The following is a 26,853-nucleotide window of genomic DNA, read 5'->3' on the forward strand; positions in this document are numbered from 1 at the left end:
AAAAAAAAAAAAAAAAAAAAAAACTGTAATAAATAATAATAAGAATTATAAATGTATAATTAAATTTTTTAACATTCTTCTTAACCTGCTATATTTATGTTTGATTACTTTATTTTAAAGGCAATAAATAGAACTTTTTTGTCACTATAAAAGTAAAATTACTGAGTTTTAACACGAGTCAGATAAAAATGCAAATTTTAGAAGAAGATATCAAATGGCTTTTAGAGGTTTTAGCATCTGAACTCTTCACACACACACACACACACACGCACACACGCACACACACACATATATATATTAAAAAAAATATATATATATATATATATTAAAAAAAAAATATATATATATATATAAAAATATATATATATATATATATATATAAAAAATATATATATTAAAAAAAAAAAAAAAATATATATATATATATATATATATATATATATATATATATATATATAAAAAAAAAATATATATATATATATATATATATATATATATATATATATATATATAAATGTTAAAATCGAGATTTTAATCATTTTAAAAGCAGGTAAACTGTCCAACTCCAACCATCATTAGGAGATTTATGAATAAGAATTAGATCATACAATTATGATGAATAAGATCCTAAAATTGAAACACTTAATCATAACAGTATGAATTGTTCTGAGATTGCCTTGGTATCAGGCACTATATCACAATTTAAATGTTACATGTGGACCAGTGTGAAAAAAATGGTTGGCTGCAGTTCACTGAAATGATCACTGCTGTTGCTATTAACAAGTGTTTCAGAATTCTACATTCGACCTCTTAAAGCCTGATTTATACTTCTGAGTCAAGTGCACGTGGATGGTCCGGCGCAGTCTTCACAGTCGCATACCCTTAACATTGGCTTGAATTTAGTTTTAATATTGACTAAATGTCTGAAGCAAATTGCACATAAAATTGAAAGTGCTTTTCAAAACTGTCATTCAATTCTCCAGGATTTCTCTGAGATGTGTCTTTTTCTTTAATGGTTCATCAGGAAACGAAGCCAATCACAGTAGCAAACCACCTCACATGGATAAAATGATAAAGTCATCATGTTTACAACAGTGAAAAATTTGCACCTATGATCAAATAGATGCTAGGTTTGAAAATGATGCATATTTTATGACATGAACATTTTTTCCGTTTTATTTTTTAGAACACCCTTAACCCCTTATAAAGCACCCATTGAAACAGTCATCAGAAAAACCCAGGATATACAAACTGTGATTGGCTGCTTTGTATGTCTGTCAATGAAAGCTGCAAAAAAATTCTAGGGGCCCCATCATAAAACCGGCGCAATGCCTGACGCAATTGTTGTTTGCTAGTTTCAGCTTGGCGCAAGAGTCGTTTTGCGCCACGCTGTTTAAATAGCAAATGCATTTGCGCTCATATGTGCGCTCATAGGCGTTCTGGTCTAAAAAAGGAGGCGTGTTGAGGCGCAATGCTATTTTGAGGAAAGTGGATTCTGACACACCCTTAATGTGTTTGCGCCCTGCGCTTCACGCTTTGCGCATGGATCGTCAAAATAGAGCCTTAGACCTCAGTAGATGTCAGTTTGAAGGTTTTGCTAAAAAGACCAGCTTAAATGCAGACCAGGAGATAAAAGAGAAAACAGTGAGGGATATTTTAATGACCTGAAAATCAAGTCGAACTTCCTGCATGTGCGCGACCTGACAACTTACAGATCGGTATATATTAAAGTAACAATTATATTAACAATAATTCCAATAAAAGCACCAATATGGGGCTCGCTTGATGCTACTTCAAGTGAGCGATTCAGGCAGAGAGCACTGAAGCATGATGGTTTAAAAGAGATTTAAAAGAACTGAGGTATCTGGGAGTGCAGCTCTAGTCTGAATGGCCGGGGAGCGAGAATGTGGCACCAATGCCATGTTTGCTTCTTTATTTAGTCCTCATCTTCTTCATCCCCATCTTCATGGCTGGAGTTCTTCAGCTGTGGCCGTTCACGTTTGATGGTTATAATCCCGGTGAGGACAGCGTAACCCAGCATCGCCCCCACAGCAAACAGAACAGACAGAATCTGGTTGCGACGCATGTGGGGCTCATTGTCGAAGTCACTACTGTCAGACTGAACATGAATCTTACGAGCTGGAGCCTCTGAAAAAGAGATGGTAATATTTAAGTTGTTTAGTTAATAGTTTCGATGTCTGAACTTAAATTCAGATCCCTTCATTTGGACCAATGAGTGAACAGAAGAAAAAACCTCATTGCTTTCACACCATCATACTGCAGGTGCAAAATGGGGTTCAGATCTCATTTTACAGTTCAAAAAAGTTTATTCAACCCCAAATCAGAAAAAGTTGGAACAGTATGGAAAACGCAAATAAAAAAATGTAAAGTAGACTTTACAATACAACAAACATTATTCATTAATTCATTTTCTTTTCAGCTTAGTCCCTTTATTAATCTGGGGTCGCTACAGCGGAATGAACCGCCAACTTATCCAGCATATGTTTTACGCAGCAGATGCCCTTCCAGCCACAACCCAACACTGGGAAAACAACAAACATTATTTAATGTGCAATGATTTTTATTGTTTTTGTTTTTTCAAAATAAACACATTCCAATTTCCAACACAATTAGAAAAAAAGTTGGGACAGGTGCAATTTAGGGCTAAATAATAACTAGATTTGAAACAGGTGATGTCAACAGGTGATTGTAAATATGATTTGGTACAAAGGCAGCATCCAAGAAAGATCTAGTCATTTTAAAGATGGGCCAAGGATCGCCAGTATGCCAACAACTACGTCAGAAAATTATTGAAATACTTAAAAACAATGTTACTCAAAGAAAGATAGGAAGACATCTGGATTTAACATTCAACAGTGCATAGCATAATTGAAAGATTCAAGGAATCTTAGTGCGCAAGGAAGAATTTCAGTGCATAAAGGAAATCTGAACAACAATGATCTCCAATCCCTCAGGTGGCACTGCATCAAGAATAGTCATTCACCACATGGGCTCAGAACTACTTTGGCAAACCTTAGTCAAGAACCACAATATGTAGTTACATCCACAAATGCCAGTTAAATATGTACTGTACCAAAAGGAAGCCCTATGTTAACAGTGTCCAGAAGCGCAGCCAACTTCTCTGGGCTCGGAGACATCTGGGATGGATGATCACACAGTGGAAACGTGTACTGTGGATAGATGAATCATTATTACAGGTATTTTTGGGGGATAAATGGACGCTGTGTGCTCCGGACCTAAGATGAAAAGGATCATGCAGACAGTTACCAGCAACAAGTCCAAAAGCCAGGGTCTGTCATGACATGGAGTTGCGTCAGTGGCCTTGGCAAAGGTGACCTGCACTTCTGTAATGCTACCCTTAATGCTGAAAATGACATCGGGATTTTAGAGCACAATATGAATTCCTTCTTTTCCAGAGACGCTCATGCATATTTCAACAAGACAATGCAAAACCACATTCTGTACACATTGCAAAGTCCTGGCTGCGGAGGAAGAGGATACAGGCACTTGACTGGCCTGCCTGCAGTCCCGACCTGTATCCAATAAAAATGTGTAGCACATTTTAAAATGCAACAACGAAGACCCTGTACTGTTGCCCACCTTAACGCAGTGCAGGAATAATAGGACAAAATAACACCCGAAACACTTCATCACTTGGTGTTTTCAGTCCCTAAATAACTATTAAGTGTTGTAAAAAGGAATGGCAACATTATACAGTGATAAATGCTTTACTGTTCCAACTTTTTTTTAAATGAAGAACCAAACTTGGAATACATGTTTTTTTTTTATTAAATACATTTATACATCACTTCTTTCATTTTTATTTGTGTTTTCCACACTGTCCCGACCTTTTCTGATTTGGGGTTGTATTTGTATTACATTTATAATACTATATATAATGTCTAAAACTATGTAAATTATTTACAAGTACCACAACTACTACTACTGCTACTATTAATAAAAAAATGTAGCAAACTTTTTTGACAATACCCACCTCGTTGATCAGAGGGGAAGTAGAGCAGTAAGATGTTGCTGCAGAACTGCTCCAGGTTGTTCAGGGAGTTCAGATGCTGCTGGAGTTTTCCATTCGGCACCTTGATCTTCAACAGAGGAGCTAGGTGTGCAAACACATACGCATCCAGAGACGAGGGACTGCAAGCACACACATACACACGCACAAATCAGTCGCATACACACTTCTTTCTCTTAAAAACAATCAAGTACATGTGCAATAACACAAAATGGGTGTTGCTCACGAGTCTCCAAAGAAGAATTTCTGTGATCCCAGTCTCTGCGACAGGAGAGTCATACATTCAAATGCATCACGATAAAGCTGCCGAACAGAAACACAAACACACATTCAGTTCAACTTTCCAAAAACAATCTATCAAAACTGCTGGCAGTCACTGTAAAAAAGCACATGTATATCTGTGTTCACTCAAAGTCAAAATTAATCAAACTTTATTTGCCTTAACCTTCTTCTTAACCCACTAAAGATAACTCAAAGACATGTTGCTATGGCGAGGAGTCATCTGACCCAATTCTTTCTATGTTGTGTAAACACATGATGGAGATCCAGCAAAACCATCCAGGGGCGAAAATGTAGACCACCAAGAGACTGTCAAAAACAAAGATATATTCACACACAGACACACACATAGATAGAGAAATGGTTCTCCAATGCACTGTCTGGCCTAAAACAAAACAAAAAAAGCGTACCGTTTAGAGTTATGTAAGCAAATGCATGAGTGTATAACTGGATTTTTATTGCAGTGATTCATGCGTTTCTGGCTTGTTGTATTGTTGGCAGTAATTCTAACCCTAACTGATGCAGTGTGTAGCTTTTTATTTCTTAAATATGTCAGAGCACATATCTCATGGCCATATTGCAGGATGACAATAAGAAGATTAATCAGCCTTAAAACAGTCAAAGACGGCGTCATTTTCATAGATGACTTGGACACCAACTGACCTGAACATCAGCCTGAAACATTGTTCACAGACAGGAATAAATATTCAATTATAAAATGCATAGTTGGGCAGCACGGTTGCGCAGTGGTTAGCACTGTCGCCTCACAGCAAGAAGTCCGCTGGTTCGAGCCTCGGCTGGGTGAGTTGGCATATCTGTGTGGAGTTTGCATGTTCTCCCCGTGTTTCCCCCATGTTTATCCGCTGTGTGAAACATATGCTGGATAAGTTGGCGTTTCATTCCAGTGTGGTGACCCCAGATTAATAAAAAGACTGGGCTGAAAAGAAAATGAATGAATGAATGAATGAATGGATGAAATGCATTGTTCTGGTTCTTGATTCTGATTGGTTAAGCTGCGTTCTGAGTCGTAAAATACTCTAACGCTACAAACATACGCCAACCATTCCGCTATAATTACTGACTCAAATGCTGTGTACACATGTTGTAATTATCATTAGTCCAAGATAAAAACACATGACATTCAACCCCATGCTGTTCACAGCTTCAGACTGGGGATTATCCATTTCTATAGCTACAGTAGGCAAAATGGACTAGCATGTCTTTCGTTTATAATCACATTACCTATTGTGCAAAAGTAAATAAATAACACAAATTTTTACGAACATAAATATTATGAAACAACTGCTTACGTTGTGCCTACAATACACCTTAGCTATAATAAAATCACTATGAACCACTGCCTCTAGGGGTTTATTGCTTTATCACAAACTCTGCAGTATCACAATAACTTTGGTTTTGACCTGACAGTGTATATTCAACAAGGATGTAATTACGCAATTAACAAAAAAGAAAAAAAAAAGGTGTGGGCGAAAGATTATCACAATTTAAAATAATTATTCCTGTTTTAGTTCATTTACAGTGAAAAAATAAGTTGATTCTTGTGATCTCAAAGATTTTCAACATCGATACTTTATTCTTCTGTGTCACATGATGCTTCAGAAATCATGCCAAGTGGCTGCTCATAAATTTTTTTTATTAATATCATTTAATCCTTCTGTATTGTTAAAATGTACAACCCTTTCATGATGTTAGTGCCCATTTACTTCCATTATAACAACACACACACTATACTCTATATAAAAACCAGAAACTATGCTTTTTTTTTTTTGCACAGTAACTAATGATGAACAATAGAAATGACAAATTTCGCCTTCACAACAGGGAAAACCACCAACAATCAAGAATGCATGATGATTTGGGGCTCTATTTTAACGATCTACGCGCAAGGTCTAAAGCACATGGCACAAAAGCATTAAGGGCGTGTCCGAATCCACTTTTGCTATTTTAAGGACGGAAAAATACAGTTTGCACTGCGCCGCATGGTCTAACAGGGTTGTGCTTAATGAGTTCTGGGTGTGTTTTGAGCATAATGTGCTTTAAACCAATCCGAGTCTCATCTCCCATTCCCTTAAAGAGTCAGTTGTGCTGTGCCATGGCACATTTGCTATTTACTGTACATGGTGGACTGTGTGTGAATAAACTGAATGGAAAAACTGAACGCTAGTGAGAAAACAGTTTAACACACCATCTGCGTGAGGATAAAGAACGAGCCTCCTCCATTTGTGCTCTTTACTTTCTTTTTACTGTCGTGAATAAAGAAACGATGTTGTACGCACTCCACTGAAGACATCCATAAGCCTACATATTTAAATTTCATTTGTTAAGCGCAAAGATTTGTTTCAAAACTAATTTTTAAATTCAGTTCTAATTTCCAGTAAACAAATAAATAAACAATAATAACGAAGTGTGGTCAAAAAACTGAGTTATATCCAAACAAACGTCCTATTCTTATGGCCCATATGGTGATGCAGTCGTGTCCAAAACCCGACAGGTGGACAAATCTAAACTTGTTTTTATTAAAACAAATATAAATATGCCTTTAATAAATACTACTAATAATAATAACAGCATCAACATTATACAAAAGCAAACTGTCATGAATAAACTAAAAAAAGCCCCACGAGATGAAGAAGGCATGGAGGTAGTGGTTTTTATATTTCTGTAAAAAATAAACATTTTTGAAATATTTAAATCCTTTAATTCTTTTTCATTTGTAAAGATATTTGCATATCGCTGTACATCTTGTGTCTAAGGCGCACAACTAACGGACTTCAGACCTGCCTTCAGCTAGTCAATTGCACAGTTTATTTTAGTTCCTCAAAATAGCAACGCGCCAACAATGCGCCTTAACACACCTCCTTTCTAGACTGGAACACCCATGAGTGGCGCAAATTGATTTACTATTTAAACAATGTGGCGCAAAGTGGGAAAATTAGGATTGTGCTACTCTGAAAATAGCAACAAGTCGGGCCAAACAAGTCATACGCCGGGTGTATGATAGGGCCCATGGTGTCAAGACTTTACAATCAAAAAATCTTTTTATAATGGACATCAATGGGGCACAAACTGCCACTAACATAACCAAATTGTAAATTTGGCCAGAGTGTAATGTTGAGATTTTGAACAATTCCAAGGTATTTTTCCAAAATTTGTGTCAAACTAATATTTGTCACCAAAAACCATTGCATCTGCTGAAACAGAGAGAAATTTGTGGCCAAATTAAGCCTCAAAAATCACCTGAGAGTGGATGAAAACATCTCCAACAGCACACAAAGGTTAAAATAGTTTTTCAGCTTAATATTTCTATAAAAGCCAAGATACTTTATTTCTATTTTGGCAGCTATTTTTTTTATTAAATATCACATAAGGCATGCGATTTACAGATGTGATTTATATATTCCTGTCATTTATAATAATGTTTTATACATAAGCAAATACGCAATAGTGTATACCATATAATGTTTTTTTTCCTCATTCCTTCCATACACTTCCTTAATGAAGGTGTTTTAAATAATGAAGGAGAGCACATTTCTCTGAAGTGAACTCTTCATTGTTTTCTCTTCCCCCCCTCACTTCACCTCTTTCTCCAGCTGTTCTCCAGGCTCCAGCACTGGGTCTCCCCTCACCAGTCTCAGCTTCTCCAGCTGCTGGCTGTGCATGCGGTTGGGCAGCAGGAAGTTGAGAGGGAAGGGGATGTTTTCTGCATACCAACACCGTGTAACGTCCACATAGTTTTTAGAGTCTATCCACAGCGTGTAGACCTACATGGAAAGAAAAAAGATCAGAAAGTTTCTCAGAACCCCAGATGAGTTCCTCTAAGACTGTTAAAGTCTCAGTTTTACAGTTTTAAGTGGAAAACAGGATCTGCAGCACGTCAGTAAAACATGATAGATGTCCTCAGGGGAACAGTGAAAAGAATTTGAATAGTATCATCATAAAGCACAAAAATCTATAGTAGACAGTACAGGTCCAGTCTATTTTAAAGAGATAGTTCACCCAAAAATAAAAATCTAGTCAACATTTACTCAACTTCACATGGCTCTAAATAATCTCTTTCTTCTGTTAAGCATGTAAGAAGATATGAAAACATGCAACCATTGACCTCCACATTATTCCACAGTATACTATGGAAGTCAATGGTTACAGATTTTCAGAATTCTTCCAAATATTTTCTTGTGTGTTTAACACAGCAACTAGAGAATCTTAAAGTTTTGAAAAACGTAAATGATGTGAATAAATGATGAGAGATTTTCATGTTTGGGTGAACTATTGCTTTAAATAAAATGAAACTACTAAAAAATGAAACTAAAATTAACTACTGTTGGGAACTTTTGGACAAAATCAAGCTATAATAAAACAAAAGTAAAAGAAACAGCTTGCTAAAGGAAACTTTTAAGAAAAGTTTGTTGCTGTTGGAAAACGCCTTTGAACAACCATTGATCCATAGTGATCATGTAATAGGTTTGTGTGGAATTGTTTTTGAAGATTTGGCTCATTTCAGATGCTCCTTTAGTCAATCTTATCATTACAAGCCTGTGTTCCAAAACATAACGTATCTGAACGCATGATATCATGATAGCATTTGTTATTGCTTGTGTCATCTGCCACTTTTAATCATTTATGATGTCAGAAAAAAAGAACTACAGTGGTTTCCCTCACCGCAGCAACTTCTATTATTATTACAGATATTAGCATTTCAAACAGAGTCGATTAGTTGTTTAGAAAACAGAGGATGTAAATTGTGCTTTATTCACAAATAATTATTTGCCTCTTTGTATAATTATCCAATTTTTCTTTAAACTGCAAACACAACTAATGCCACTAGGCCTCTCAAGGCATGCATACACACAAATGTGTGCATAAAACAAATCATGATTCACCAAAATCTTCATATTTAAATTTACTTTAAGTAAAAAATAAATTTAAAAAACTCTTAGACGTTTTATAATCAGTGTTTAGAGGTTATACTTAATCTTAACACTATCATAATTACATATAAGTACAACTTCTATACAGTGATGATTAACATTATAATTCTGCTGCGCAAAGGCAAAACGCACAAACCCAAAATTTGTTATTTCTATTTTTGAGATTTTCACTACCTTCTTTATCATATGGATATGCATCTTGGTTTTTCTATAATTGCTAGATTTCTAGTGTCCTTACTATAATTAATTTGGCTGGAGAACAAAAGGGGATTTTTCTCAGATCCACAATTTAGCGAGTTAAGGTTTTTTTTTAGGGCAGAATTATAATAAACTAATTATAATATTATGTTATATTATTATGTTATATTAATATTATAATATTATTTATTTATTCATTATATACTACAATATTATTTATATCAGATTAAAATCTTTTTTTGTAAAAAAGTTACATGAATAATCTATGCATTTATTACTGAATATGACCCAGTGTTTTTTATCTTTTCTAAAGCTGCTTGCTTTAAAAGGATAGAAAACGTCCCTAAAAATGTCAATTCCTGTTAATTTACTCACCCACAGGTCATCCAAGAGGTAGGTAGAATATTAAAGAAGATTTTGAGCTGAATCTGTGATCCTTGGTGATTCATATAATGGCATTGAAGGTTTTTAGATTAAAAATTAACACATGCAAACAGGTTCAAATCATTAGCCACCCATGGCTCCAGGTAACACACTGAGGTCTTTTGAAGCGAAACGATCAGTCTGTGTAAGAAACTGAACTTCATTTACAATATTATTAGCTTTAATTCACAGCCAGGTCAAACCGTTCTCAGCGCATGTGTGAATGTAGTCCGATCTCTTTTGATGATGACGAGGGCATGCTTGGACGGGAGGTCAGGTGATGCAGTTTGCTGCGTGTCACTAGCCTTTGTGCTTTCATCTACTGAAGAAAAAAAGGTCACCATATTTTAGATGACCTGTGGTTGAGTAAATTAACAGGAAGTTTTCTTTTTTGAGTGAACTATCCCTTTAACTAATGTATGAAGTGCTAGAAAAAAAATGACTACACAAAACAAGATGCTTCCTTTACTGTTGTTTTCTCACCACTAACATTTTTGTCATATTCTGTTATTAGGATGAATTAAAGCCTGCAGCACATATTTAAAATTTTTGGTCTCTTTTTCTTTTGATTAAACAATTGTATTTTTATTGCTAAACCAAACATCTTCTCTGAGTGTGATATGCCTTGCATACTAATGAAGCATTTTTGCAGAAGTAGAAGGAGCTGATGGAAATGCAAAGGCCTGATTGTCTAAAATTAACTTGAGCTCTGCAGCTAAACTTTCTGTGAGCAGAGATGGGTTGAAACTAAGCACAGAATATTTGCAGTTGAGAAGTCTTTTGCTTTTAACATTGTGCAGAGAATTTGTAGAAAAAGAGGATGTATGTATGGGTGCGGCCAATGAAGAACTGGAGAATGATTGACAAGGGACGAATTCCACTAAACTCAACCTGTTAATATCAGCTGCGTATAAAAGCTGGAGTCAGGAAATGTAAATTGTTGCGCTCCTCCTGAATGTAATTCTTGCATTGAGGATCCCAGTATTCTGTTCATTGAATTATTCACTTGTATATGTATATTTGTATAAATAAATTACTAATATTTTTACCTTTTTTTATTGAACACGCATGAAATGGATTAAAAATTCCAACATTGTTCTGGTTCGTCAATTTTTTATAAACTAATAACCAGGGCCAGACGGAATCTGCCGACGTTTTTTGCTATTTCTGCTGAGAATTTTGGTAAAAATCTGCAGATTTCTGTGGAATTATTTTGGGAGTATCATAACTAAAGCCTTAATATGTGAAATAAAATGCAATACCTTTTTAACTTTTATTTAATGTTTAAATTGCAAATCCAATAAGATTCAGTTCCTTTTGGTAACCAAAGCATGTCTCTCATATAATATATCTACTAAAAGACAGAAAATATTACTGTACAAACTGCATTGTACATAAATCAGATGAACAGCTTTATATTAGTCAATAATAATACTGTAATTAATTTAAAAACTGAATAAATTTAGATTTACACACATTTACTCAAGTAAATAAACAAAATTAATGATGGGCTAAAAATCTGTAGAATTCTGCAGAAAATCTGCGGAATTCTGTGCGCGCAGATTCCGTGTGTGCCTACTAATAACTGAAAAAAAAATGCAATGCAGAGGATTAGTATTGATGTTTAGCTTTATTGTGTTATATATGCTTCTATATATGCTTTATTATGTTTATTTAGATGATTGTGATTTACAGCTCATTACTCACCAGTGCAGGTAGCAGTTTCTCCTCCAGTAGAGAGACAAAGGCAAGCGTATCTGCACCCTCCTTTGCTGATAAATCATAGTCTGCATTGTACTTCTACAATAGACAACAACAAAAAAATGTATTAGCCAAGAGCACTTATCAGATGTGCACTGAATTATACTCTGAATTGATGGTAAAAGTGAAAAGCAGTGTCTGATAATACCAGCAGCAGCTCCAGTATAACAGCAGTTGTTAATGTGACTGTTGGCAGTGAACGTAACGGGCCATAATGTGCTTAAACATGGTAAGTTTGTCTACTGCAATGCCAAAAAACTCTCTCAAGGATTAAACGGATACAATGAGGACAAGGTTTTTAGCAGTAAAATGGGCCAGTTTCCAGAGTTCTTTCATGAGAGCGACTTGGACATGTTGTTCATGCTCTTAACTCACCACTAACAAGCTATAAAAGCTCATGCCATACCCACTGCCTTTACAAGACACAGCAGCTGCTATTGGGAAACCGTGATCCTGACAGCTAACATGACCAACAATGGCTAGGATTAGATGATGTGGGTTTTTTTAATAGTGAAAACTGACAAAGCCTGTCAAGTACTTCTATTTTAGGTAGCCTGCAAATTTTTGTTGAGCAGAGGAAAACGTGGCCTTCTGCTTAACTTGAAGTTTCATATCCAGTGATAATTTCTTAAAAATGTGGATGTTTAAATCATAATAATTTTACTAAAGATTTCTGTGTGGATTTTTGGGTTTATTGACGGTAAATACATGATAACATTATATACTTATTACAATAGAATTTGGGGAGAACTCAGCAGGCAAAAGAATGAAACAATGTCATTTATCTACACAAAAAGCTGATGAAATATTGGTACTGGATATGCTCATAATGAATTACAACTCTGTTTATATTTATTTGTTAACGAAGCACATCTCTAAATGAATCTATAAAGACACAAGATCTATACTGAATTATAATGACAGATATAGCTACTTTTATAACAGTGCAATTAGTGATGCATTTTAATACTTTCATAATACATTATACACTGATTTCTAAGTATTAATTAGTCAATCAGGTTATAAAGAATTACAAACAGAGTTATAATTCATTATGAGCATGGGTTTCATAGAAAGTGTTACTGATATATTTCCCATTTTGTTTTTGCTTTAGTAGTTTGGAAAGAAGTTTCTATAAAAGTCCTGTGAAGTATTTTTAAATGTGCATTTTTATTCAATGTTTGATGTAAAATTAAGGGAGCCACTCTACTACAGTAGCTCCTCCCCTTTAAAAAAAAAACCAGCCAAAATTGTTTAGTTTTTAATCACAGATCTGCCTGTGAGGTTGGTTGAGATCAAATGAAAGCAAATGAGAAGCATTATGAAGAGGGCGGGACATGTCAGACTAGAGAGCATTCGATTGGTCAAGATTTTATAATAAACTTAAGTATGAAGTGTCATGAAAAAAAATGTTGATAGATTTATGGGGAAGTGACAAACTGCAAGCTTTAGATGTTTATTTCAGTTTTATATTTTCTAAGTGCAATTTTTTCACTGTTTTGGAGCACACTAGCAAATAAATATCCTTAAGACCAACAGACTGAAACTAATATCTAAAATGATTTATTTTAATTTCCTTTTGGCTTTTAAAGGCCAAAAATTTATTTGGGAGCTGAAAGTAAAATATATTTTTTGAAAGTTTAATAAATGTATTTGCCTTTAATATATTTAAAATGTAATTTATGATGTGTGGCAAAGATGAAGTTTCAGAATTATTACCCATCTTTACATTTTTTTTAAGAACTTTAGAGTAGAGGTCTGCATCCCGACCAGTTTTCCTGAGGCGTGGGAATACATTCCCAAATAAAACGCAGTAGCGGTCGGAAACTTTGATGTAATTTGAACGGGGTGGTCTAACAATATAGCGCTACCAAGACAGAGAGCGCATCCGCTGTAGTGCTCTGTGTGTGTGAGAGAGAATGAGAGAGCACTACTGTCCTTTTTGCACCGTCTTGTTTGTACAAAGCAACGCTGCACTGATTTAGCAATACGAATGTACAGTGTTTTGTCATGCCAATAAAGCACCTAAATGTGAATGTGAGCGCACATCCGCCGTGGTGTGTTCTCTCTATCTGTGTGTGTGTGTTTGTGTGTGTGTGTGTGAATGAGAGAGAGCGCCGTCATCTGCTATGTGTTGCTTGTAATAGGCTGAGTGGACTCTGTAACATCTAGCTGGGCGTTTTTTGGAAGGCCTATTTAATCGCTATACATTCTTCCTTGGCCCAATATGTACCTGCTACGAGTATAGAAATAATGCTGATATGATATATGAAACACAATCGGTAGTTGACAAATATATTGAGTGGATATGTTAGTAAATCTGACTTTGGAGTGAGTAGCCACAAACCTCACCGCACGTCACACGGCACTCATGTCTCATCACAAAGGGGCAAACAAAACTGACATTTAGCCTACAAACCTTGCAGAACCTACACTTCAGTTATCTCTCTCTTTTGGTAGTGCCCAATTGTAATGTGAGATTTTGAAAACCAGATATAAATTTAGCGGGAACGGTCGGGTCAGGTAGAAAACGGGGCGGGCCAGGCAGCGGGTGAACAAAGGCTGAATATTCTGCGGGAGCGGTCAGGTGCGGTATAAAACCTTAAAATATATTCAAATAAAAAATGTTCAATTTCAGCAGATCTCTACTTTAGGGGTCCTTCTAATACCTAAACATGTCTTACTATCAGTGATGGAAATAACGGCACTATAAATAAACAGCACAGTTTTTTTCAGTAACGAGTAATCAAATAAATTAGTTTCCTCCCATTACAATGCCATTGCTGTTACTGACAATACTTTACTATAAACAAGGAGATCAGGTTCACAGTACTCATATAGATTAGTTTTTAACTCAAATGGTGTGTTGCAATCGGTTTGAGTTGTCTTAACTTATTGGGTTTTACAGTACTCAGTTGGTTTGAGTTCTCTTCATTTATTGGGTTTTACTGTGCTCAAATTGCTTCGTTTACTCAAATGGATTAAGTTCACAGTACTCATTAAGATTAGTTTTTGAACTTAAATGGTTTGTTGCAATTGGTTTCCTCAAATAATTTAAGTTACCTTAACTTTTTGGGTTGTACAGTGTAGTGTACATTACGGTACACTTTTCATTCAATAACCATTCACTGTTTATAATTATTTACAGACTACATTTTAAATACGAGTAAGTTTAGCATCATGGTTCATGTTTCCAAGTCATTAACAATTTCCTTTAAAAAGAGATTCAGAACAGCTGTCTTTACGGCCTCAACACCCTCTCACAACCTGCTTAGTCTCTGCTTATGAACTGGTTCAAGGAAAATCCTTCACCTGTTTTTAGAGGATGTAGATCTTGATTTAGATGCCGAGGAGTTTAGGGACTAATCCTCACCTGTTGAGAGAGTGTGTTTATGTGTATGTGTGTGTGTGCGCGCATGTGTGTTTGTGTAAGAGAAAGAGTGTGAACTCATTTTGCCCTCAAAGGTCATTATCCTCTGAAAGTTAAGAAGGAGTCGTTCACCTGTTTCCGGAGATGAATGATGATTTTACTGGGTTGGGAGATGCTTCCTTCCTCCCTTGTCTTCAGAGCAGGTAGAGAACCTGTTTAGGGAAAGAGAGAGAAAAGAAATCTCACATTAAACTAAACACAAGTTTATTCAAACCTAAATGCTCTTCAGACAGGGTTGCAGAACTCAATGGATGCTTGACCCTCTGAATGAGTGACCCATTGAACTCGGCTCTGAACTAAAAGAGGGTGTAACATGTGCTCTAAAGTCCCCCCAGACAGCAAATACACAAGCTGTCATTCAGCATTTGCCACTTTAACATACTCACAAATCAGCTGACTACTGAAATCTGAAAGCTCCAATATATAGTCAAAGAATGAACCGCTATGATGTCATTCAGAAAAATTACTAGTTAGGAACAAGTTGTAACTGATGTACACTTTTCACACATTTTTTTCAGATCTTGCTGAAACTACCAGAATTCTATAACTACTAGATTCATCATAGCAGTTATTCAGATCATTCTTATGTAACATGCCATATTGTGACGTCAAATTTACTTTAAAAGTTTCTATTTAGATATTAAAGGTGCAGTATGTAAGTTTGACACCCAGTGGTTGAACAAGGTATTGCACTCCTGGAACAAACCAAACGCATGCGCAGGTTGCCAGATTGAGGACAGGAGCGAGTGATTTAAACTGTGTTCTAAATAAAAGCAACAGCACCCAATAGAAGGAATATTTTCTATATTAAAAGTAGCTTTGTTCTGACCAACACCTCGAATTGATATATTAGAAACGGCTTCTATTTCTCACAGCTGAACAACAGAAAACTATGACAATGGTACACCTCATGTGTTTTTTTCAGTGTTAAATGCTAACAATGTGAGTTTGAATGTCATTTTACATGACATTTATTGCCATATACTGAAAGCAGTAGCAGATAGTTCACCTCAGATCTTAAAAATAAAATAAACCTTCTGAAACTGAACTTTAAAACTAAACACATATGAGTGATTAAGCATGTATATTTAATAATGTTAGAGAGGGTTAATATGTATTAATTAGATTATAAACCTTACCATTACGTGAGTGAGTGCATATTCTGTGCTGAATGGCTGTATTTAAATTTCAGTGGTGTTTCGTCTGGTATAAATAGCCCAACTACTTATCACTGCGTATCTTGTCACGTTGCGTGTTGTTAGGACACGGGGTTACAATGTAGCCTGCTCAACTACTGTTTACCTTAATAATATTTATATTATTTGCTAATTAATAACCTCATGTGGAACTCTGAATCTGCATCTCATTTCGGAGTATGCTACTGCCACCGGAGGTCGCATTTCGGTCATGGACGCATTCTTTCTGAGATTTTCTGTGTATCAAGGAATATGCAGGAATCCTAAAGGTAATTTCAATACCTTTTTAAGACTTTTTAAAGACCTTCTCAGAATATTTTAAGACCTCATCGCCACTTCAAGTTCTAATTAGCATCAACCTTTAACTTCATAAACAGTTAATAATAAATAGTTATAGTTAAATAAATCAGTGGAGCACAACCATGCAACACAACTCAGATAAGCTTGGAAGAAACAAAGCATGAAAGAATAAATTACATGGTTGTTTTCAGCAACAGGCTTTAGCCACTGTTTAAACTTGTCTTTCTCCAACCAGGGGTGCGTAAACTTACATTTTCCCATTTTGCCGTCTGTTTTGCTCTATGGTTGCTACATGTGGAGATCGTCACATCACCTTCCAGCATTTGTCGCAAATTACATGAAATCACCCAGACGGAGGAGCTTGGCCTGACGCGCCCCGGCCTGAACCAATCACGTGGATTGGGCACGCCGTTGTTAATATTAGAAGGAAAACAAACATATTTATGCTTTTTTGCAGTCAAACACTTTGAACAAAGCTTGAACAAAATTTAAGACCTCATAAAAACTCGAAAGTCGCCACTGGCTTGCATGGTTCGGGATCTGTAGAGCTGCGCATCGTTGGATTTGCCCTTCAATATTTGGACTCTCAGGAGTGATTATTAAACCACACTGAACTGAGCTCAACTGAACTGAACTTAAACACTACAAACTGAATTACACTGTTCCCATTTACTATGACCTTTTATGTGAAGCTGCTTTGACACAATCTACATTGTATAAGCGCTATACAAATAAAAGTGAATTGAAAAAAGACTATTTAATACCTTTTAAGGGCTTTAATTTCTTCATAATTGATTTATCAACTTTTAACACTTTGAAAGGGCCCCTGTGTATTAATGAATGAAATGCGTGTTTTTCCACCAGGGCTACCCGGAGGGGTTGAAATATAATTGGCTAAACTGGTATTGGGCAGGTTTAAATGACCAAAACAAAAACAGCGTTCCGGCACGGTGAACACATTTTCAAAAGCAGAATATCTCCAAATCACTTTTATTGTCACATCAGCAGCAGCAGCATGTGTGAAAAATGTGCCAGATATTCATATCTGACGTTAACATTGTCTTTCAGGTAAACAAGAATGTTCACTAGTGTTTCACATGTTTCTTAAATATCTGACATCAAATTTATTATGGTATTTTCATGCTTTAAAAGACTCAAAAAAAAACTTACATACAGCACCTTTATCTTTTCGCTATCAGTGTGCTCACCTGTAGGGCTTCTCCATGGGTTGGTGATTTTGTGAACTTTGAGAGGAGCACCGGCAAATTTGGCATAGGCCTTACATAGGAAAAAAAAGAGAAAGAAAACATTGAATTAACCCTGTTATTCTGCCACGCCAAGCCACAAATTAAAAATGTCTTAAGCAACAGAGTGCAACAGTTCTGGTAGTAAACTCCCAATCACTCCTCCACAGAGAAATGGGTTTTTATGTAAACATGAGTTGTTCTTACAACGTACTGAAACCAACCATAAATTATTAAAACCCTGGGGTCATAAAATTATGTTGTAAATCCTGTGTGCTGAAATGGGCCTTGGTATTTTCAAAGCTCTTTTGTGTGTGTGCGCGTGTGTATAAAAGTTATTTTCAGTTCTAAAAGTATCCAGCCATTTTGCTAAATGTGATTTGCAATTTGACAAATGTAAAAAACATAATTCATGCAAACCCTAAAATGCTCAACAAATAAACAGAACTGTGTGTATACTAAACAGAGCCAGTCGCTGATGTTGAAATAGCTCTAAGGTGTCTACACCCGACACAGCAAATTGGAAATCCTTTACTCTTTGTGTCAAAACAAGAGCAAGCAGTGTTGGTCCATGACTCCTGAGGGCAAAATTCTGTGAGGAGGCCCTAGTAAATAAAACCCCCAAAATGACCCCTACCCCTTATTCTGTTCTTGCAGAGCAGTTTCAATGTCAACAAACATCAGTAAGGGGAAACCATCATCAAAAGGGAAAAATATTACAGTAATAACGACTGAAATAATAAACAACTATACAGAAATTATATAAAGCAATTAATAAACTTAGACAGATGTGTCACTTGGTACCACTTTATTTTGATGGTCTATTTGAGTATTAGTAGACTGTCTGATTAATATCTGCTGATACTGACCCTTTAACAGACATTTACTTGCAAGTACTTGTCAACTTACACTAACCCTAACCTAACAGTCTACTTACAATCTAATGAGAATTAGCTGGCATGTAGATGCACTGTAACTTAAATTCAACAAACGGATCATCAAAATAAAATGTGATCGTCACTTGTGCTGCATTTAGAAAGAAACATTATTCATAAAAGGTTGCTTATAGTCCAGCGTCAGAATAAAATCAAGTAGCAGCATTAAAAAGAGAGAAAGTTGTCCATTATTATACAGTAATAAATCTAACTATAAAACTACATGCAAGAAAAAAAAATCACTTTTCATTAGGACTGCACAATAAATAATTTCAGCGTCGATATCACAATGAGTGAATCAGGAATAGTCATGTGCCAGGATCTCAAGTAATTTCAACTGAATTAAAATTGTTCAATTATTTTTACAATTATGACTATAATGTGTTAATTTACATTTGATTACTGAATTTCTGAAGCTCAATACTGCACCACAAACCATGAAGCGCAGTTAATTTCTTTTTTATCCTTGTTCTATACTCTATTCTATTTATCTATCTATGCAGATGCACTCAAATGCATCTAAAATGCAAATAAAAAAGAAAAGAAAAAACGCAGAAAACTACACATTGCAATGTCAGTTATTTCTAATTTTGTGCAGCCCTACTTTAGACATTATATATACAAATCACAGTTACTAAATCATAAGTGAGTTATTACTATTATTATTACCCATTAATAATTTTTGTCAAGATCATTCACATTTATGGACTACAATCCTACCAACATATGGACTATAAATCCTGTCAGGCACCACACACACACACCTGTTCCAAGCCTCCTATGATTAGACTCACACAGCTGATGTTGCTTATGGACTGATTACAGTTGAAGTCAGAATTATTAGCCCCCCAGTTTTTCCCACAATTTCTGTTCTAGGATTTTTTCAACAGATTTCTAAACATAATAGTTTAATAACTCATTTCTAATAACTGATTTGTTTTATATTTGCCATAATAACAGTACATAATATTTTACTAGATGTTTTTCAAGACACTTCTATACAGCTTAATGTGACATTTAAAGGGTTAACTTAGGTTAATTAGGCAGGTTAGGGCAAGTAACTGTATAACAATGGTTTGTTCTCTAGACTACTAATTTTGACCTTAAAATTTTTTTTTTAAACTGCTTTTATTCTAGCCGAAATAAAACAAATAAGACTTTCTCCAGGAGAAAACATATTATCAGACATACTGTGAAATGTCCCTTGCTCTGTTACACATCATTTAGGAAATATTTAAAAGAGAGGAAAAAAAAAATAATATTCAACGGCTAATAATTCTGACTTCAACTGTATATACGGCTCACTCTGAGACTGGCTGAGTCTTGTTTATCTGTCTTTGTGAACACTACGATGTGTTTTCCTCATCTTGTCCTTCTGTGTTTGATCTCTGCTTTGTTTTCTCGTTTTGATACCTTGCCGTCTGCACTGACCGTTTGCCTGTTTATTGACCATGACTTTGGATTTGCTTGCATACATATGTTTGCTCCTGATTACTTGCCTGACCATTCTCAATATAGCTGCATTTAAATCCGCACTCCCTTGTCAGTGTCCCCATCACATTTCAATTTTTTTAATAAGGTTTTTGTGATTTATATTTTGTTAAGAATTTGTAATTAATTTGCATGTTTATTTATTTTAATTTCAGCATTTTTATTAAAACTAGTTTAGTACATCAGCTTAAAATGATTGAGAAAATGGGAAATGATTAAATAAAATAGCATAAAATAAAATAAAAACCATCATGCAGCTGACATTAAAACAATTTGTATACTGCAGTCAACATCCAATACTTGTGCTTTTTTGGGAAATAAAACCTTTTTAAAATAATGATAAACATTATTTTACAATAAAAATACATCAGTAGTCATTACATTTTCACAGTAGAAATACAATAAAGTTGAGTAATGTTGTGGCTAGATCATCCAAGCATTGCTTCATTGCTATTGAGACATTTCTGTGGGGATTATCAAGTCAGTAATTGCTCCATCCAAAAATGTGCTGACTTGAGTTAGTGTCTGGAAGGGTCTTATGTTTGCCAGTGGGGGGAGATCAAAATCTGGGCTCACTCCAAATTATGTTAGCAAGCAAAATTTAGTGCTCAGCTGCATGAACTTGAATGGCCATACGTGAATCAGTGCTCACACTCAGTGGAAATTATGAGCCAAAACAAAGGTGGAGGAGGAAAATCAGATGAGACCTGAGATCAGTCTCTTTCTGAAGCATTTTATTTCTAGCCAGTCACGAACGTACCATTAAAGAAGATCAAACGGCGGCGCTGCTGCTCTGTAAATTCCAGTGTGGTTTGTGGGTCTTGATTGCTATGCTGAGAAGGCATTTAGCAGGGAAGGAATTCATAGTGTTATCTTTTCTTTGTTTATGGAAGCGTAATAGCATGTCTGTCACAGAAATGTATTATGCATTCCCAAAAAAACTATATGCAATGGGACAAAAAATAAAGTGATAAAAAAATAGGTGGCTCTCTTAAATGGCTGCATGCACTGCTGGTAACCTGAGAAGGGTCTTTGAGAAAGAATCTGGCTGCAGTTAAAATAATGCTCATGTTTTTCAGTCGTGCAGCTGCCCCATGTGCTACTGGTCTTAAAAGTGCAGATGATGTTAGAAACACATATATGAAGGTTTTATGTTGCGGTCTGAACCGATGGTGCTCTGAATATCAAGCAGCAATGGGACACTGAGTGAAAAGTAAAGTGTAAAGGCATCTAATTTTACATGAATAGAACTGTTTGTCAGCCAGAAAAACAACTGTAAAAATGAATGAATGAATCCTTGAAAAGAGAATAATTGACTGTTTTCTTGCTAGTTATTTTATTTTTTTGTGCCAATACATCATGAAGGATGGGAAAAAAGGTGCATGGATGAACAATATAAAGACAGACAGTTGAACAAAAGATGAAGGATGCATTGACAAACAATCGATGAAGCGATGCTTGGATGAATATTGAGTGAAAGGAAGGAAAAGATGAATGAATAAACAAACAAATCAATAGCTAATAGACAAAAACTGGATGCATCAATGGTTGGATAGGCAGATAAAAATGAATAGGTGAAGTATTGTGCGACAATCTATGGATGGATCATGGGTGGATGAAGTATGGTTGGACAAAGAATGGATGGATGGATGAATATGGTTGGAAAAAGGATGGATGGAGTACTGTTGGGCAAAGGATGGATGGATGGATGGATATGGTTGGACAAAGGATCGATGGACGAATGAAAATAGTTGGACAAAGTGTCGATGGATGAGTGAATATGGTTGGACAAAGGATGGATGGATGGATGGAAGAACTATGCTTGGACAAAGAATGGATGAATGAATATTGTTGGGCAAAGGATGGATGGCTCGATGGATATGGTTGGATGGATGAATGAATGTGGTAAGACAAAGAATAGACGGATGGATGAATGAATGTGGTAGGACAAAGGATGGATGGATGAATATGGTTGGACAAAGGATAGATGGATGGAAGAATGAATATGATTAGACAAAAGATGGATGGATGATTGAATATGGTTGGACAAAGGATGAATGGACGGATGGATGAATAAGATTGAACAATGGATGGATGAATATGGTTGGACAATGGATAGATGGATGGATGAAAGAATATGGTTGGACAAAGAATAGATGAATGAACATGGTTGGAAGGAAGGATGGGGGAATATGGTTGGATGGATGGATTGATGGTCGGATGATTAGATAACATATAGATTAAGTACAGTTGGACGAAGTATATGGTTGAACGAAAGATGGATGGATGAATAAAGTTTGGTTGGATGAAGGATGAATGGACCAACGAAGAATGGATATACGAAGGTTGGATAAATAGACAAAAGAAGGAAAAGGATGGATGGACAAGCAATGGATGGATTAAAAATGAATGGATGGATTGAGTGAAAGACAGGAGAATGAACAGATGGGCATGGAATATTCGATTGATGCATGGAAAGTTAGATAATGAATAGATGAAGGTATTGGACAAAAATGAATGGATGGACGGAAGAAACAAGAGATGATATGTGAATGAATTGGTGAACAACAGACTGATGGACTAACAAATGAAAAAAGACAGATGGATGGATGAAAAATCGAGGAATAAATGGATGAACAAATGGGTTTGATGGGCAAAAATGTTAATGGCTGGACGGACTGGTGCATAGATGAAAGGACTATGATGAATAGATGATTGGATGGACTGACGGAGGAATGGTCGAAGGAATAGAAAGTAGATACAGACAAATATCTATATATGTATAGATGAAAATCTTGGGTGGATGAATGGATGGATGGATGGATGAACTACCATACAACTAAATGAACTAATGACAGAAATCAAGACAGAACCACAGCTACATTTTTATGTATTTTTATTTATATTTTTGTTCATGTTGTGTGTAGGGAGTGAGGCTACATGAAATAGTTATAATAAAACAGTTAATGGCAAAGTTTGGACTTCTTCGTGTCTAAAAAAAGCACAGTCCAAGCATAACCACACATCTAACTAGAAAAGAAATGTATATTAACCAAACAAAACAATTTCCAATGTGATGATATAACCACATTTCTCAGTAAATATAGCTCCAATCCTCAGCATCTGCTTCTACAGCTTTACTCAACATAAGTGGTAAGTGGAGCCTCAACGATGACGCTTCTGTAGACACAGAAACCATAAACCACCCGTTCTCCATGAAAATGTTTAGGCTAGACAAGAGAAGAAAACTGTCACCACACCAAAAACCTGCTGCCTATAGCGTTTCTACCACCAAACACAAATAAAAAACAGCAGGTCAAAAAAGGAGAATCAAGTTACGCAATCACAAATAAAGGGAGAACGCATGGCAATTTATGCTTAAAATAAGTCTGAATTCAGTGATTATCCTTGTCCTTAAGTTTCGTTTTCCTTCCTGTCATTGTGGAGACACATGAGAAGCTTTCGATTACTGTTTGTATTAGTGTTTGGGGAGTTTGGATCTCCAAGCTGAGAGACCCTTCACTCCCACTAACTGCTGGATGTTTAGACAGCTGTGCCGGACAGCCAGATAATCCTGTCCTTCTCTACCGTCATCCACACTGAGTTTACATAAACAAAGACAACTGATAAATGACACACATGGACACCAAACACTCTTATTGGTGTCTTCGTTCTTTCTTGAAAAAAAGGAAGTTTCATAGGAGAAGCATCTCTGTTTTCATAATCTTTCTCCTAATGGTTGTGAAGGCATATTATTGGATTGACTGTAAAAATTAGCGAATGATCTTAATCAAATTTGTGAATTGGAATCAAACTGAAAAATCAGGCTGGCTGACCGAAATTAAAAGTTTGTGTGCTTGTAACCCAATTCAGATTTTTCAGTTTGATTTCAGTTTGGCTTCCGGTGTATTGTCATTTCATACAAAATCACTGCGTTTAAGATCTGATTTCTTCAAAAAAACAGCGATCTTTACTGCCTGGCTGAGATATAAAGTGTGTATCAGACAAGAAGCACTGCATTAAATCATATTTTTCCTCATCATGTCTTTAAAGAATTTCTGAGCTAGAGTTTCTGTGCTGGCCTACAGCTAATGATGTCACCCGCGTTCAAACATTTTTTTTTGCCTTTTTTTACGCTTTAACAACCAAATGGATGCTTAAGTATATTTAACTAAATATATTTGAATTACATTACAACATCGATGCTTTAAAAGAAACCCAATGAAATTAAAAATAGTCCCATAAACCTTTAACCGGAAGTTCATCATTAGAAGAAAAACACTAGCTGTGCATATAACCCATTCACTCACACACACACCCTACTGGTCAAAACTTTGGAATAATTCAATAATTACATTTTAGAAAAAGTTTAATTCATCCTATTAAAAACACTGTAAAAATCGTACAAATACTTCACAATATTACTAATGTAAAATAACTACCTTTTAAAATAACACAGTGTGTAATGTATTCCAGTAACGCAAAGCTGAATTTGCAGCATAATTTCTCCAGTTTTTACACAATCTTTCAGAAATCATCTTAATATACTGATTTGCTGCTCATAATCCATTATGTTATTAATAATTTATGTATAATTAGATTATTTCTGCCTATTTTTTTACAGAAACCATGATACAAATGTTTAGGTTTGATGCATTAAATTGATCAAAAAACAAAAATACACACACTCCAGTGTTTACATAGAATTAAAAGCCAAAATGCTAATTTATATTTATTTTTATTATGATCATGTTGTATTTATTCATATAAATCTATTTTGAACTTCTGAAGAATCACTTAATTTCAAGGTGTCTTTGTTACACACTATAGTAATTACAATTAATTATGCAGCATTTTATGCAACTGAGCTAACCCTAAACTTAACCATATAGTAAGTACATGTAATTAATTATTAATACTCAGCACTTAAATAAACAGTAACACTATAACAAGGACACCTTAAACATGTAACCCTCAGATATTATATACAATGCCTTCATTTTATACTGAAGATAGTCAAAAGTTGTATGGGTTTATAAAGACACAAGGATATGTAAATAATGTTTTGTTTAATAAGGTGGTGACTTTCATAAATAAGAAACCCGTTAAAAATTATTAAAACATAAAATGACCATTGAAAAACTAAAAATAATTTTTAGAATTTTTTCCGACTAAAAATAATTGTAAAATATGATGTTACCAAATATATATTATTAGGTAACACCATATTTTACAATTATTTTTAGTCGAAGCCTTTAAAATAACATTGAAATATATATTTCTATATTTTGCACAAAACAATGTAATTGTTAAAATGAGGGAATATTGAGGATTCTATAAATCAAAAATAAAGGCAAGTTTTTGATAATGAAGTAACATGAATGTGACTATTAACATACTATACACCTAATGTAGTGTATCTGATCAAGTGTAATCTCATTATTGATGCTTAAAGGACTGTCATGACCACAACCATCAACATAAGCAAACGGACGATCGCTCCGAAATATTACCGGAAATTCAAATTCAATATCTTTTGAATTAAATACACTCTTTAAAGCACGATTCCATTCAGACATGAATGGGTTTGACAGCATCTGTCAGGCGTGCTGTAAGTCACCTCATCTCTCCTGACCTCCAATAACCACACATTTACGGCAAATACCGACACACATAAAACAGCGAAAACTACAATGACATCCGACCAGATTTTCCCTTACCAGTACGGCTAAACAGTCGACGTCTACTGAAGGTAATCCGTAGTCGCCTTTCCAACAGAACAACTCCAAGGGAGCAGCCATGTTTGAGAGACTTTTAACTGACTTTTAACCTGGAAGCACTGCGTTGTGCCGTTTCTACTGGAAACTGTTAAAATTATGCATTTAGTTTGATGTCTTTCTTTTTATTAAACTATTCAACAGGGAACCTTAAACGACTTCGAACAACCCAGGCTTATTACTAATACAAAACGCGAACATGACATTAATAAATAATAATAATCAAGTTTAACGTGTTTGTATAATAATATGTAAATGTGTTTACCAGTCCTCAAAGATTAATTTAATATTAATCTAATTAACGTTAATTGTACTTTAGTTTCAACGTTTTAATGACACCATTATGTTTTCTGTAATGTTAATTTGAATGTACTAAAAAGGTTCTTGATCTCCATGTGAGTGATTTATTTTTCCAATTTATTAAACAACCAACATGTTTTTTTTTTTTTTTTACATAATTAGACTAATGGTTATTATTATTATTATTATATATGGTAAATACAAAAATGACTACATAAATCACATCATGGTTCCTTTAACTATTAGCAATGACATTTATGAAATTTATACCTTCTCAAATTAAAATGCTTTTTGCCTGATATCCTATTCCCAGCAGAGGGAGGCAACCTTCAACAAAACAAGTAAGCTAATAATAATCGTATAGTAGAGAAGTCACATAAACCCAGCTCTCAAGTCTTAACTTTTAATCCTAAAATTTGCGATTTAAGTCTAACCCACCAATTATATTGAAATATTCTAACAATTACTATAAGCCTATAGTTTATTATTAATATTATTTAGATTATTTATACTAAATTC

At 35.0% G+C, this 26,853-nt stretch overlaps 1 protein-coding gene across 1 annotated transcript; it reads right to left on the minus strand.

The window, feature by feature from the left end:
* Positions 1 to 1,630: 1,630 nt before the first annotated feature.
* mtx1b (metaxin 1b) lies at positions 1,631 to 26,071 on the minus strand. Its single transcript, XM_056480457.1, has 8 exons — positions 25,978 to 26,071; positions 17,796 to 17,865; positions 15,164 to 15,243; positions 11,608 to 11,700; positions 7,930 to 8,112; positions 4,278 to 4,354; positions 4,016 to 4,173; positions 1,631 to 2,148 (listed from the first exon to the last, which is right to left on the minus strand). The coding sequence occupies exons 1-8, from the start codon at positions 26,056 to 26,058 to the stop codon at positions 1,937 to 1,939; spliced, it is 954 nt and encodes a 317-aa protein (XP_056336432.1). The 5' UTR covers positions 26,059 to 26,071; the 3' UTR covers positions 1,631 to 1,936.
* Positions 26,072 to 26,853: the final 782 nt, after the last annotated feature.

This window comes from Danio aesculapii, chromosome 19 (assembly GCF_903798145.1).
Source record: "Danio aesculapii chromosome 19, fDanAes4.1, whole genome shotgun sequence".
Classification (NCBI taxonomy): Eukaryota; Metazoa; Chordata; class Actinopteri; order Cypriniformes; family Danionidae; genus Danio; species Danio aesculapii.